This window comes from Lissotriton helveticus, chromosome 3_1 (assembly GCF_964261635.1).
Source record: "Lissotriton helveticus chromosome 3_1, aLisHel1.1, whole genome shotgun sequence".
Taxonomy (NCBI): Eukaryota; Metazoa; Chordata; class Amphibia; order Caudata; family Salamandridae; genus Lissotriton; species Lissotriton helveticus.
In genome coordinates this window covers 1,080,918,014-1,080,933,926 of record NC_136061.1, presented here as the reverse complement: position 1 = coordinate 1,080,933,926, position 15,913 = coordinate 1,080,918,014, and the positions used below count along the sequence as shown (strand labels likewise).

At 45.8% G+C, this 15,913-nt stretch overlaps 1 protein-coding gene across 3 annotated transcripts in view; it reads right to left on the bottom strand.

Moving 5' to 3' along the window:
- The window catches only part of FIGN (fidgetin, microtubule severing factor), a 211,234-nt gene that overhangs the window by 25,581 nt on the left and 169,740 nt on the right, over positions 1-15,913 (bottom strand). The window contains exons 3-4 of one of the 3 annotated variants that reach the window (XM_078681646.1): positions 9,969-10,067; positions 7,674-7,755 (exon numbers count right to left, since the gene is read on the bottom strand). The exons of 1 other annotated variant lie outside the window; for it this stretch is intronic. In XM_078681646.1, coding sequence (XP_078537772.1) covers positions 7,674-7,755; positions 9,969-10,001 — 115 coding nt within the window. In that variant the 5' untranslated portion in view covers positions 10,002-10,067. The remainder of the gene's footprint in view (positions 1-7,673; positions 7,756-9,968; positions 10,068-15,913) is intronic. One more of the 3 variants, XM_078681645.1, reaches the window with a different exon arrangement.

Here is a 15,913-nt window from a genome sequence, read left to right as displayed (position 1 = left end):
GGAATGATAGAGAGAAGAACCTGGACAGACAAGCCCCATAGGCTGCCATTATGTGGCTTAACTAGGATACTGTGCCTTTAAGGAACCTTCCAGAACCTTCTCTCAGTATCCCAGAATGCATAGCAGGTCCAACTTAGCCTCAGTTCTTTTTGAAGGCGCAGAAAACGCCAGACCTGTAGCATTATGATCATGAACAACACTCCACCGGGGAGGCGGGAGGGCGCTTATGACTATAACAGAGATACCCCTACTACAGAACTGGAGTTACAGGACAGAAACTACTCCTTCTGTAGTAGGGGATCTCTGTGTATAGTCATAATCTAGTGAATAGAATGGCAAGCCCATCCCCACACCAAGCGGCGGTGGAGAATAAAATAACGCCACTACTGTGCGAACAGATTCCGCAGCGAAGCCTGCCCAACCTGAGCGTCTGCCCTGGCATCAGTGTCCAGGCAGTAATGCTTAGCAAAGGTATGGACCGACTTCCAAGTGGCCGCCTTGCAGATCTCTGCAATGGGAACATTACGGAGCATAGCTGTCGTAGCAGCCTTGCCCCTGGTGGAATGAGCCTTAGGTTTGCCCCCTAAGGTCTTATTAGCTTTGCAGTAACACAACTGAATGCAGGACACAATCCACCTAGAGATGGACTGTTTAGAGGTAGCAAGACCCGTCCTGACTGAGCCATAATTGATGAACAATTGGTCTGACCTACGAATATCTTTAGTCTTATCAAGATAAAACTTCAGCACCCTCCGCACATCCAGGGAATGTAAAGACCTTTCCGCCGGAGATGAAGGATTCTGAAAGAACGTAGGCAAAGTGATAGTCTGATTGATATGAAAATCAGAAACAACCTTGGGAAGAAACTTAGGGTGAGTACGCATAACAACTTTAGCATTATGAAATACAGTATAAGGTTCTTGGCAACACAATGCCTGAATCTCACTCACCCTGCGGGCCGATGTAATGGCCACGAGGAACGCCGCCTTCCAGGACAGGTGCTGCAACGAAGCCTTATGAATGGGTTCGAAAGGCTCCTTCATCAATCTGGACAGCACCACATTCAAGTCCCATGAAGGCGAAGGAAGCCTGACAGGAGGGAACACTTTCTTCAAGCCTTCCAAAAAATCTTTGATCACAGGGATCCGGAAAAAGGAAGTCTGTGAAGGGCCTTTCCTGTAGGCAGTCAAAGCAGCCAGATGAACCCTAATGGAATGGACATTAAGGCCCGACTGCGCCAGATGAAGCAGATATGGAAGGATGACATCTTCCTTGCATGACGTAGGGTCATAGTTCTTAGACTTGCACCAGATGCAAAACCTCTTCCACTTGTAAGCATAGGAAGTCCTAGTGGAAGGTCGCTTAGCCTCCTTCAGTATGCCCATACAATCCTCTGGGAGATTCAGATGGCCATATTGCACTATTTCAGGAGCCATGCCGCCAAACTCAAAGACGAGAGGTTGGGGTGCACCATCCGCCCCCCGAACTTCGTGAGAAGGTCCGGCCTGCACGGCAGCTTCATGTGAGGAAGGAGAGATCGGTGAAGCAGGTCCGTGAACCACCACTGTCTGGGCCATTCCGGGGCAATCAGAATCATTCTCGCCCTGGATTGAGACAGCTTGATGAGAACCGCCGGAATCAGGGGAATTGGTGGAAAAGCGTACAGAAAGCTGTTCGACCAGTTGATCCATAACGCGTTCCCCAGCGTCCCTGGCTGGTAGTACCTGGAGGCGAAGCCTCGGCATTTGCTGTTTTCGGCGGTGGCAAACAGATCTACGTCTGGAGTTCCCCACCTTGCGAAGACTTCTCCTAGTACTTCGTCGTTTATGACCCATTCGTGGTTTTCCTGCACGATTCTGCTCAGTTCGTCTGCCTGAACATTCTGCACACCTGGCAGATGGGTGGCCGTTATCGACAGTCCTCGAGCTAGAAGCCAGTGCCAGATCGCCTGCGCCTCCTGCGACAGAGTGCGCGATCTCGAGCCCCCCTGCTTGTTGAGGTAATACATCGTTGTCGTGTTGTCCGTCTGAACAAGCAGAGAGTTGGTCTGAAAGGACGGATGAAAGGCCTTCAGTGCCAAGTGAACAGCTCTCAGTTCCAGGAAATTGATGTGGTACGTGGACTCCGTCGGGGACCACGTCCCTTGAATTTGCAGGTCTCCGGAATGCGCCCCCCAACCTTGGAGAGACGCATCCGTCACGATGGTCTGTGTGGGAATGTCCTTGTGGAAGGGAACGCCTCTGAGGAGATTCTCCTTCGAGCACCACCACTTTAGAGACTGAAGAGCATGTAGAGACAGTCGTATCCTGTCGTCCCAAGAACCTCTCCTCTGGTCCCACTGATCCTCCAAGCACTCCTGCAGAGGTCTCATCTGTAGCCGTGCGTGAGGAGTGAGAAAGATGCAAGAGGCCATCGATCCCAGTAGAGAAGACACCATCCTCACAGTCGTAGACGGAGTTTTCATGAGAGCCTGAGCCTTCCGAACGAGTGATAAACGTCGCTCTTCCGAAGGAAACACGCTTGCTGACAGCGTATTGATGGAGGCCCCCAAGTACTGGATGCACTGTACCGGAATCGGGACCGACTTGGACATGTTGATGTGCAACCCCAGCTTGTTCAAGAGAACGCACGTCTTCTGGAAGTGTGCTTGAGCTTCCGAGAAGGAGGAGGCTTTGATCAACCAATCGTCCAGGTACGGGTAGACAAACACCTTGTTCTTCCTCAGGTGTGCCGCTACCACTGCCATACATTTTGAGAATGTCCTGGGTGCAGACTTCAGTCCGAAGGGTAGCACCGTGTATTGATAGTGATTGGTGCCGACTTGAAAGCGCAGAAATTTCCTGTGTTTGCATGCAATGGGCACGTGGAAGTATGCGTCCTGTAGATCTATGGCACACATCCAGTCTCCTCGTTGCAGCTGAGGGTAGATCTGATGCAACGACAGCATGCGAAACTTTTCTCTGCGAATCCACTTGTTTGCCTGCCTCAAATCCAGAATGGGCCTGAACTCGTTTCTGTCCTTCTTGCGGACAAGAAAGAACCGAGAGTACAGACCTCTTCCTCTTTGAGACAGAGGTACGTCTTCGATCGCCCTTTTCCTGAGCAGAACGTCCGCCTCCGTCTGAAGCTCGCGCAGTTGATACTGCGAGCTGACGGGAGGAATCGATGGAGGAGGGCTGGTGAAACGTAGACTGTATCCATTGCAAACAATATTCAGCACCCACTTGTCCTGAGTAATTTTTCTCCACTCTGCCAGAAAAAATTGAACGCTTCCCCCCACCGGAGCGGGTAACGGACGAGGGGGAAGTAACAGCTCAGGGACGGGACCCGGCCGGGCCCTTGGTCGCGGTAGAGGACTGTTGACGACCTCTACCACCCTGTCGCTTCTGGAAGGGCCGCCTGTACTGCTGCTGCTGCTGCTGCTGTTGATGTTGTCCAGCAGACTGACCCCTTCCACGACCCTGCGACCCAAACCGACGTTGGTACTGTCGGAAGGGTTTCTTTTCCTTGGGCTTCTCCAAGCCCACTGCCGTCAGGGTCTCCGCCTCGGCCTTCATCCTGGCCATCTCATCATCCGCGTGTTTCCCGAAGAGGGTATCTCCGGAAAACGGGAGATTCGCCACGCGTTGCTGTGCTTCCGGTTTCAATGACGTCAACCTGAGCCAAGCGTGGCGTCTCTGGTGAATCCCGTGGCAATATCCGTGCGCGGACAGCAATGATATGTCAGCTGCGGCGCCGATGGCCTGATTAGAGACCAGCATCCCCTCCTGGACGATCTCCACAAAGTCCTCCTTGCGGTCTCGAGGGACAAGGTCTGCGAACTGCTCCATCGAGTCCCACAGGGACCGGTCGTAACGTCCCAGCAAAGCCGAGTCACTGGCGGCCTTCATTGACGAGGCGGATGTCCCACACGCCTTACGACCAGCAGAATCGATCCAGCGGCTCTCCTTGTCCGGAGGCACCGTGGACGCAGGGGAGGTGGCATGAAGCTTCCGTGCAGCAGTCACGATGACCGAATCCGGTACCGGGTCCTTCCTCAAGAAGGCTGGGTCTGAGTCCGGAGCCCTGTACTTTTTTAGGATCCTGGAAGGCACAGACTTCACCGTTGCTGGCGTCAGGAATAGCTGTTCGGCGGGCTCAAGGAGCCCCGGCACCAGAGGTAACAGGGGGCGAGACAAGTGTCTTTTGTGTAGTGTCTCAAATATCACCGAGGTAGAAGCCGTAGGTGCCTCAACCTCGATGCCCAACTTCGCCGCTCCACGCAGGAGAACCTCCTGAAATGTGCTTATATCGTCTATCGGAGACACCCTAGTCTCCGGCAAATCGGACAGCGTGGGCGAGTAGGAACGGGTCCCAGAGGGAGAACGTGACCTGGACCGACGTCTCTTGTGGTGACGCCTGGATCGTGAGGAAGATCCATGGCCACTCCTTGATCTGTCCCGTCTCCCCGAGCGAGACCTCGACCTCTTGTGCCTCGGACGCTCCTTCGGCCTCCCAGGGTCAGGAGTCCTAGGCTTCTTAGGAGTCTTCTTCGGAGGCGTCGGAAACTTAGGCATCGACACCCCCCTCGGCGGGACCGGGGGTGGAGGAGCAACCGGACGCGGGGTCTGCGGAGCCGGCTTCGGAGGTGGGGTCGGGGCCTTCGGAGGCGGACCCTTCGGCACAGCAGGCCGCGAAGGAGGTGTAGAAGGCTTCATCGGAGTGTCCACCCCGGAATGCGCCGTTCCCGGCGAGCCACCACCCCTTCCGGAGCGTGGGGAGCCCCCCACAGTCCTGGGTCTGTCCTTAGGACCTCCAGACGTTGAAGACCGGTGCCCAGACGACGACCGATGTCCCCTCGACGTCGAACGGTCCTTCGGCGTCGACCGAATCACACTCCTCGACGTCGAACCGTGTCTCCGTCTCGACGTCGACCCCGACCAGATCGACGAGCCACGAAACCTCGACGACGGGCGATGGTGCCTCGACGGCGACCTCGACCTCTTCGCCGGCCTCGACGTCGACTTCTTGGATCGCTTCGACGTCGACCCCTTGGACCTTCTCGACGTCGACCTCTCTGACCTTCTCGACGTCGATCTCCTTGACCGTCTCGACGTCGGCCTTTTGGAATGCTTCGACGTCGACCTCTTCGGCGCCGGAGACGCCTTCCGTCTCGACGGCGACCTCGACGACGAGGATCCCCTCGACGACGATGTCCTCGACGGCGAACGGCGGTGTTGCCTCGACGGCGAGCGCCGACGCCGGGCCCTCCGATGTCGACCACTCGACGCCGACAGCGACGACGAGGATATCGACACCGGCTTCGACGGCGGCCGGAACACGTTCCTCGACGTCGACGGGCGACGTTTTCTCGACCCAGAGCCCTGGGGAGACCTGGAACTGGCCGTTGACCGTCCCCTCGACGTCGTGGTCAGCGCAACTGACCCAGACGGAGATCTTGGGCGAGGGCTGGTCTTCCTGCCCCTGGGGAGCCCCCCAGAGGCCTCAGCATGGGTAGAAGGAGCCCCTCCTGACCCACCTCGTGCCTTCAACTTTCTCTCCTCAAGTCCCTGAAGCCTGATCTTCTTCCTCTCCTTCAGGGTCCTTCCAGAGAAGCTTCTGCAGATCACACACTCCTCAGGAATGTGGGAAGAGGGAAGGCAGAGAATACAGACCTCATGGGAGTCTGACTTGGCCTTCTTCCTTGAGCACTCAGGGCATTTGTCGAATAATGCAGGCATTATGGACAAAAAAGAGTGCAGAAACACAGAAAGAAAGTCACCAAAGTACTTTAAAAGTACCAAAAATCGAAATTAGTGTAAAACACTAACAAAAACCCTTGAAAAGGGAGAGCTCAATGCTCCAGGGTCCTGCTTGCAGGAGCCGGAAAAAAGAACTGAGGCAAAGTTGGACCTGCTATGCATTCTGGGATACTGAGAGAAGGTTCTGGAAGGTTCCTTAAAGGCACAGTATCCTAGTTAAGCCACATAATGGCAGCCTATGGGGCTTGTCTGTCCAGGTTCTTCTCTCTATCATTCCTGAGGGATTTTGCTGTTAAGCAAGGGAAATCTGTACAGGCTTTGCTGTTTTGTGGATTTTATGGTGGAATTTCTGGTTGAAGTACTGGACAGTGTAGCCTTTTTTGGCTGCATTATCTGTCTTTAAATTCTCTCTTAAGTGTCTATGCATTTTCTGCATTTTTTGACACTGTAAGAGATTATTTTTGATTGCTCCGGGGTCCACGCACATGGGCGGGACTATTCACTAGATTATGACTATACACAGAGATCCCCTACTACAGAACTTACTACCCCGAAAGATTGGGAGCGATGTGTAGTACATTGATTACTGGAACAAACAGGTGAAATTGCATTTGGGTAAAGCATGAATGGGTGTCACAATATACTTATTTATCTGTTTTAGCATAACATCAACATAGCCTCTTTAAAGGAAGCTGGAGGGCATTCCTTTTTCGACTCCTAAGACACACACCTGACAATTGCAGGATGGTGTTTGTTTCTCTTGTTTACACTTCACACATTGGATTAGTGTTCAGTGAAACTGTTGGTATCACCAGAAGAGTGAGGACCCACCCAGATGAATGCCCATGACCAATGGCATAGGTAGAACAGTTGCCGTCTGTGGCAGTCCCTGCGGAGGCCGCTCCACAGCCGTATATAAGAGCAGGGGAGGTGCTGGTGATGCAGCAGGTAAGAGCGTGGGGAGGGAGGCCCGCCCCAAAACTCATGCCGCGTGGGGTGGACTATCCCCCCCCCCCCCCTTACTACGTCACTGCCCATGACTCCGGGATGGGAACTTTTGGGCAGAAACAAGTAGGCACATTAGATGGACTATAGGGGAACTCACTACATCCTAGTATGGCTAGAATTGTGTTAAATTCTGTGATGGAGGTGATCAATAAAAAACGTCCCATTGACTATGCATTTCTTTTTAGTTTAGGTACTTACTACCAGGGTGGGTATGCAATGCTGATGCAAAAAGAAAGGGCTATAAACAACTTTGTTAGAATTCATGTCAATGTAAATACACTCTGCCAGTTGGAATTACAAATTAAAAAAACAAAAAACTAAATGGCCTTCTTTTTCGCCCACCACTGATCATGAAATTTATGGCTACAGATAGGAGTGGCAAAATGATTAAACATGTACTGCAATCTGTGCGAGTGTATACACCCTTTTTATTGAAAAGTTCCAACCTGTAAACTATGTAGGTTAGGACCTAAAAGGTCGAAACACTAACTTTGTGCGCCTCCACTCACATGTTACCAAAATGATCCCAGTAATTTCTACCTCTGTTTTGAACTCTATGAATGTAGGCAATTTTAAAAGTGTCAGAAAAACACTCAAGTCCAAGATTTAAAAAGGAAACTTGCATTGATTCATAGGCATGTTGTTTGTGTTGATGCACATCTGATTCAAATAAATAAGTGGGCTAGAGCTAACCCCTCACTGCTCTGCAAAAAATGGTTTGTATCACCGACCACGAAGGACTAAAGAGAAGAGAAAGGAGGCTACACATCTATTTCGCATGAACGTTTTGACCTTCCTTTTATTAAATTCGCAATTAAAATGAACAGATTAGCACGGAGATAAGCATATCGGCAGTTTATCAGTGACAACCCAATATACATAGGCCAACAAACTCCCCGGTATGTTATCTTACTACACTCCTACCTGCAAAGTAGGATTTATGAACCATAACTTTCTTATGATGTCCAACTGGACTGCGTGTCTCAAACTGTCCTTTTTCTGCCACCTCCAAAAGAAAAATACATTTGTTTTAAAACTCCAAGAATATTTGGAGCGAAGAATAGCATGCATGCATGAGGGTTATGTTACAAAGCCACCAAGAAGCACGTTTCAATCGAAATAAATAGCACCTCTACAAGTTGAGATAATGTGCAGATATGGACCCCCTCCCCCCCCCCCCAATTCACAACAAATGGCAGATGCCCAATTCTACAAGTTGGTATAGAAGAGTATATATAGGTAAGAAACAATACAACAGTGTTCTGTCGGACACACATTTAGCCAGCTCAGGCTAGAAGAGGCCTTGCCTCCTCCAGTGTCTAAATTAGCGTTAAGAAAATGGGGCCTTTGTGATGGCCAAATGAAAAATGTGGCTGGCTCATAGAGATCTGTAAAGGTGATGACCGGGGGATGACATAGAACTGAGATTATCAGTCAGCACAGAAAACCAATGAAAATTCCATTATAATACTTCTACCGTGCATGGCCAGTGACTCACTTGCAAGACAGCTAGTACCTAGATCAGGATTACCATACTGAAATCTGAAATCTTGACTTGTTCACCTAGGTTACTTAAGTGCTGAGTAAGCGTCCTGGCTACTTTCCATGGAAACGTACCAAGAGTAGAAAAAAAGTTTTCGTCAGTTTTAGACCCTCAACAAGAAGTTCTCTGGAGTGTACTTATAGAGTTGGAGGAGAGGGGCGGGCTGGTATGATGAAAATAAACAAGTACTCTAAGGATGCAAATTGCTAGTATACCCAGAAATGTGATGAAAAAAGCCAACAGTCTGGTGCGGCAAAGACCGTCTACCATTGGCAAGCTGTTGAATAATTGGTTGCTCAAACAGATGTATTTTGCACCTGTTTGAATGCGGTCAATACCATCTCTGGTCTAGGTGAGGATTTTAATAACCTCAGGAAAGAAAGAGAACCTTCTGACTCAAGAGAGCTAGACATCAAAGGGTTTAGCCAAGCATTTGAAGTATGCCATTGTTGAACAGGATCTGGTTTGTTCCTGGAAAATAAAAAAAAAATGAAAAAAAATGAAAAAATGCTTGCATGACCGGATGCTTTTAAACACATCTTGATGTAGTTATCTCCTTTCCTCGAGAAGCTTTTCAGCCAAGTTTCATATGATTAACACTTCAAAGGCGATATTTTTAACATTATATTTCTGTCGATAAGATCTTTGATTAACACCTTAAGTACTTCTTTCTTTCCTCTTAATGCATAACAGGACGTTGAATGTTTAAAAATGAATAATTAAGTATGCTTAAATAAATATCTGACCACAGGTTGATAGAGCAAGAATGTATTTAAAGGTAACATTAAATGTATTTTATTAATCAATGAATGACTATTATATAGGACTAGGCTTGGCAGCTAGGAGGAAACTTGCTTTGTTGACAGGGGCTGTGAACTACTATGTATCCTCCTTCAGCGAGAAGTTAACAAAGGTATCACGTGTAATAAAATGTACAAGACTAGAAGGGCCTGAAAACCTGGCTGTTCTCTGCTTAATCTTCTCCCATCTTTTGTCTCCCTGCTTCTTTTCCTCTGTCAGCGCCGGGAAACCCCTGGGTATCTGTGCGCTCTACAAACCCAAATATAATAATAAGACTAAAACACTATAAAAAATGTAGCACCTGGCATCCATGTCATAAATAATTTATAATGACGAATGTAGACAAGCTCATTATTCAATGGGATAGTATTCATTCACAAGAGCAGATGCAAGCTTGTTTATTGGTCCATGACTTTCATTTAAGCATAACTGGTGCCATGTATACTGCCTACTTGTAGTTTCTAAGTTTGGTGACTACATGTTTTAGCATGAGACACACTTGAAGAAAGTAGCAGTACCTCTTCAGGCCCAGTTTCACATGTCAATGCAATAATGGGCACTGAAGCTGTAGGTACCATGATGCTGGAAGAAATTATATAGGTCAGCAGATGAGTGTCTGGAAATGTGATGATTGTTTGATTAGAAGCCAGTGTACGTCCAAACCATGAAAACAATTTGGTAAGCACTACCATTTATATGTTCCCATAATTGAAACCTAATAAGAATGACTCAAGGCCAAGTTCGATTTAAGATTGCAAAGAGGTGTTTCACCACTACATCTGGGAGGAGGCCCAGATTAGAAGTGGTTGCTTGCATCTCTGTTTCCGAGGCCAGCAGTAACCTGGGCACTGCGCTTTGCGGCAGGTTCCTCTTACCTCTGTGAGAGAAGGCAAGGGTGAAAGATCCATGAGGAATGGTTTGATTGAAGATCTTCCTCATGTGTTGGATCCAGTTCCAGAAAAAGCAATGGAAATCTGTGAACAGAAAGTGCAAGGTGTAAGGGGATGCAGGCATCTGAGACAACAGATGCAGGCCTCATGGGGATTTCTTTTTTTTTGGACTACTATAACATATCCACTTCTTGAAAACAGACTACAGATGAAATATCCTGAGAGAAATTAAGATAATTATATCCCTTTCCCTCTGTGCTTAGGCTCGTAAAGAAAAAAATATATCAACTATGCAGTCCCATTAAGAAAAATGTATTGCAGGTCGGTTCGCATAATAAATCTAAGATAGAGGCTTGTGGAAGTTGTCTAAGTCATGTGTCTGTGACAATGGGCAGACTTCGCTTTAGATCAAAGAACTATTAAGGATGCAGTGGCATCAGATGCTGAGGAGATTTATGTGTGATAAGAATAGGTGCAGACATCTAGTGAAGCACCAGCTTCGGAATTTCACTATCAGCGTGTTGTATATTATTTCGTTCTAAAAGGAATACACAGAATTTGACTTTAAATTGCTTTTTGTAATATCTGTTAATAGTTAATAACAAACACGTACTCTGTTTCATATTATACCTTAATGTTTCAATTTTAATGTCAGTGCCACTTTAACCACATCTCTTACTTTCTCTTTTCCCTTCTTTTCTTTTTTTAGCTAGATCCCCCCTACCTAAGTCCTCCCATCACAAAGACTATGCTGCTTAACCACAAAACCACAACCCACAAAAAGGTATTGAGAAATCATGCACTTCCTTGTTTAGCAATGCATGTCTCCTTTTATTGGTATTCCCTATTTTACTTCACCTAGAAACATTAGATAATCCCCAACTATATGGAAAGTGCACGAAGAGAAGGAGCATATCAAAAAGGCATTATCAGAAATAAAGACCAATGGCAGGCTGTGAGAAAATATAGTCTATTTCTTGAGCACCCTTAATGCAGATTAATTCTACACTGATAGCTAGTCCATTTCTGCCTGCTCTTCCTGTCTCTAACTTAGATTGCTCCACTTACACCAGCTAAGTTACAGGTACTGACTCAATCAGAGAAAAATCTAGTCTTTCCGTAGACTGTGAAGTTGAGCCTGGATGGGTCTTCAAACACCGCTATATTTAAATTAATGAATTAAATAAGGCGAGTGCTTCTGCTCCGTAGCCTTAGATAAGTCCGCTCGGACAAAAACATGTTTTTGCAAATAGCAGGGTTTCCTGGCTAGCAGAACTGCACAGCTTATCTCCAGGGAGAAAGCCCACTAAATATATGAGAAAAGGCCAGCAGTGTAGATCACCTTTGTACCCCTTCCTTCAATTCGAAGGCTAGTAAATCTAAAAAATGCAAGATGTTTGAGCCTTCGCCTCTCATTAATTCCAACAACTTTTGATTGTAACACATTTGCCTGTTTTCTGTATACTCCAATTTAGCATGCACTGTATCAAATCCTCAATTTTTCTCCAGACACATGAGTCAACTCCGGTTACTTCAGAATATGCATCAACTCTACCTGGAGGAACCAATTTGACTTTCTCAAATATGAGCTTTGTCTCCCTGAGCAGATTCATACATGAATTAACTGTATTAATATCTTAAAACTATTGTGCTACCTGTATTTTGAGATTGTTTCTGATTCCGAGAGGGGAATACTAGTCCTAATCTATCAGCAGTCCGATACCAAGTAAGTGAAACTGGCTTCATCTCTTGTAACACAGATGAGGATAATTGAGAAGGTCCAACTATCTTTCCAGTGGAAGAGGTGTGGCGCCGCGGCCAGGGTTACTGACTCCGGAATCTGGGGATCACGGTTCAATCCCCGGCGCCGGCAGCAGATTAGCCCAACACCATGTGACTCTGGGCAATAGCTTGCTTAATCGTCCCGACGGCCCCCAGCGCCTAGAGACCCTTACCGGTGATTGTTCGCGCTTTACAAATGTGGAATATTATTATTCCACCAGCTTCATTCTCCTTACTTTTATCAAACACCGCTTCTTTCAGAGGCTTTGGATATGGGGGAAAATGTAATCTAAAGAAACGGGGCAAGATGGTGAAGCATCATTGTGTGCCAGCAATTTCTTCTGTCTATACCACCATGTCTGTAGCCAGACTAACGTGACATTCAGCAGCAATATTCATATTGGACTAGAGCTCCAAGTTGGCTTCATCCTGAGCAAGAATTGAAGAAGTTGTTAGTCAGTCAGAACTCGCATTATCTGTATAATTTGTCTCAAAAAGTATGGTCACAGTAGAGATATTACTTTAAACACATTAATATTTGGGCCTTAGTACTGTATGAAGAGATTTGGCATGGCATTACTTTGCAGTGCACCATTTCTACCCTGATGGCTTATCAGAGAACGAAAAGCTTTTGACCACCAATAAACAGATTCTGTTACAAGAACAAACGAATAACTTTAACACTGACAATTGTTATCTCAGAGGTTACCGAACGTTTACCATCCTCAGGCCTGATAACAGGCTCTCTTTCCACTGAGGGGGTGATGATATGGACTCCAACATCAGTCACTGGATAATTAGGCATTGTTTGTAAAAGCAACCTACTCTATTGTTGATTCTGGGCCTGTTGCAGGCAATCCCTGCTCTGACAGCACTAGTTCCTACAGTGTAAAGGAACCATGAATGCTGCCCTAATAATATGATCAAGGATTGATGTAGAAACATTTGGGGCAACAGAGAAGCATCAAACTAAAAGCCAGAATGGCCTCCACTGCCAGAGCAGAAGGGGACGTTGAGCCCACACATTCACAGACATTATTGAAGACAACCTCATATCCAGGCAGTGAGGGGCCACTCGGTCTTGCAGTACCACCTTCATTGTCTTGTCTCCAACAAGGATCCGGATGAAAGAACTCATTGCCATGTGGTATCCTTCAACCATATGCCCTCCTTCCTCAGTCTGCGATAACCCAGTAGAGGCCAGAGTAGTGTGGGGTACTCTTGATGCCATTTTTGATCCCAGGGTCAGAAGACACACACAGAGCTTCAGATGTTTAAGAAACGATTAGCCATCTCTTCACAAGGCAACATGCAACGAACAATTACCAGGAAAAGCAGGAGCCGCCAGAGAGGGTAAGCAGACAAGTTATTTGTTAACCTGGAGGTTTAGGGGAATCAGCAAGGAGGAGGGATGAGATGTGAGAGGAAATGTGGCCTAAGGCCAGAGCTGCCGACTTTGCTCAAACATGGCACCCAGTTCCAGAGCGTTGGCTCAACAGCTTGTGATTCTGGCCAAATCACTCATGCTCGCTGGTCCGAGTTTGATATATGTTATGAAAAGGCAACAAAAAACAAGCAAACTGATTCAAACACGTTTCTGCTGTTCCTGGCAGTTAGCTATCAATACAAATGCCCTCTTGAAGTCTCTGAGAGTCCTATGAAGCTACAACGAAATGAGCAGTGAATTGTTAGTCAATCTTGCATTGGGACTGCACTAGCAGTTAGAGGCAACGTAGTGTTAAAGGTGACCATCATCATAAGAACAACCGCCATACTTTTACACTTCATCAATAATTGGAAGTATGTGGTATATTTACACTGCCTCCAAAACACTATTTAAAACCTTTTAACTCTCACCTAGTAACCAAGAACTCAGTTCAAGTGAATTTTGACAGAGTCCACAAAGAGTGTGCATAATTAAAAAAAAATATCCAGGACAGAAAACTTCATAAAATATTTACAAGCTCGATTTAGATTTACAGAAAACAACATTTCCTGTGAAAATCTCAGTGGCAAGATTTACTTCTGTTGAAAAATGAGGATCCTATAGCTAGCATTTTAACCTGATTTAACCTCGCCAAATAATCCGTTACGGGAGAGACTGAGCTAGTGTGGAGAATGACTGTCGGACAGAGAAGACACCTAAATGTGCACTTAACATTGGAAAAAAAATATTATAATCGAGCCCTAGCACTAAAATTGATAGATGCATAAAAAATAACTACGTCTATTGGAAGCAAAAAATATGCGTTGTGATATTACATAAAATGATGCACATTTACCTGAAAATAGTATCAAAAAAGGGAAACAAAAGACGGCAGATCTCACTAACAGTCTTGATCTTCACGTATGTTTTAATATATTTTGATAGTTTTGAAAATGGTTTAAAGTGAATTAGAAAAAAGACAGACATGTATTCTCCAACAAAATAAACAAAAATATTACTAGTATGTACCAATTTCACTAAGATGTATTACGGCAGGAAATGTTCTTTATTGTACATGCAAGCAGCAACTAAAACTGCACAGCGTAATCTAGTCACATCACAGCACTGCATTTTATAGCAAACTGTACTTGCTCAAGACCTCAATTTATTCCTGTGAAATATTTTGACCATCCTGCTTGCCCTCTTTATACATTGAATATCTACCATGTGCATTAGTAAACGGGGTTAATTCTACAATCATTTTACATGGGCACAGTCCATCTAACTACGTGAAGGTAAAGATCAATGTAAGTGACTCTGAAAAACACCGATGTCAATTTTGACCCTAGACGATAAGCTAACAAGGGTCAAAAAAGCAAATGTATAGGTTTAATAACTGCCTGGCCTAGGCAAGAATGAACACTGCATTCATGCCCCTTATGAGTGCTGACTTCTGCAACATCATAAAAAATATAGGTTGACAGAAATCGCTTTTTGTGATTTGTTTTTATATCTACACATAAAATCTGGCTAGTTTAAAAATATTTATTTCAACGGAATCTATAAATAAGTGTACTTGGCCAAAAATGTTTTTGTTTACTCGCAATAACCATCAGGGATAAAAAGCAAGCATAAAATGGTTAGCCAAAAGCAAAGGGATCAAATGTTTCAGAGGAACATTTTTCCCTTTTCCTTATCCCGTCTGGGCCTTCTTTTTAATTTCTCCTGCACGCTCTCCTCGGCACTTTCAGACAACCTAAGTGTGGTATTAAACACTATACAAACCAGCATCATACAATAATAAAGTGCATTAATTCAGTGTCCTTTTCCCCGAGTCCGGTATATAATTTAGTCCAGTGAGGAGAAAATTGTTTTGATCGGATGTCTGTGCGGAAAGCAACGTATAAAATATGTCTCATTGATTTATAAATAAGCATCATTAGACCAAGGTTTCATTCCTTTCCCAGTCCTTATTAAGTGAAGCCCCTCCTCTTCCTGCGGATAGGCACACTTAGCTACTAACTCAAAAGGACTACTTTGATTCGTCCCCCTGAATGCTGCCTCTACGATGGTGTGGGAACGAGAGAATGACAGGAATGTAACTGTGGACCATTACACCTGCGTTCATGTGTCTTCACACTATTGAATATCTGAGGGTATACCTAATCAGTAAATCATAATATGCCCATATCACATATTTTCAAAAACACAGACATTAAAGTACTGTAACATTAAGTGAATTATTCAATTTCTAAGGCACCCGAAACACCAGGCTTAGAGGAGAAGGCTGTGAACCCCACACCTAACCTACAGAGGGCAATGATAAGTATGGGGCGACACAGATGTGTTACACGTGGCCTGAATTCAGCCCAGAAGGAGGCCAAGTACAAGTGGAATGATCCTGACCAGTCTATTGAAGATGAAGAGTAGACTCATTATATTTCTGAAAAAAGGCAAACACCATCAGCCAGCTGAGATAATGTACAGAAGACTTACTAGCTTTCCTTGTAAAACACAGGAGAAAAAAACATAAGTTCAATTTCGTCAAGGGGGAATGCCTGGACTGCGTAGTGATAACCGGGTAGGGGCTAGAGAAAGAATGAACAAGCATTGGCATAGCCAATAGGTCTCGCTTTTGGGACCTTATAAGTGTTTAGCCATGCAACTGTTGATGTTGTTGCAACAAGGATATTGTGCTGCATAACTAAATACTTATAAGTTC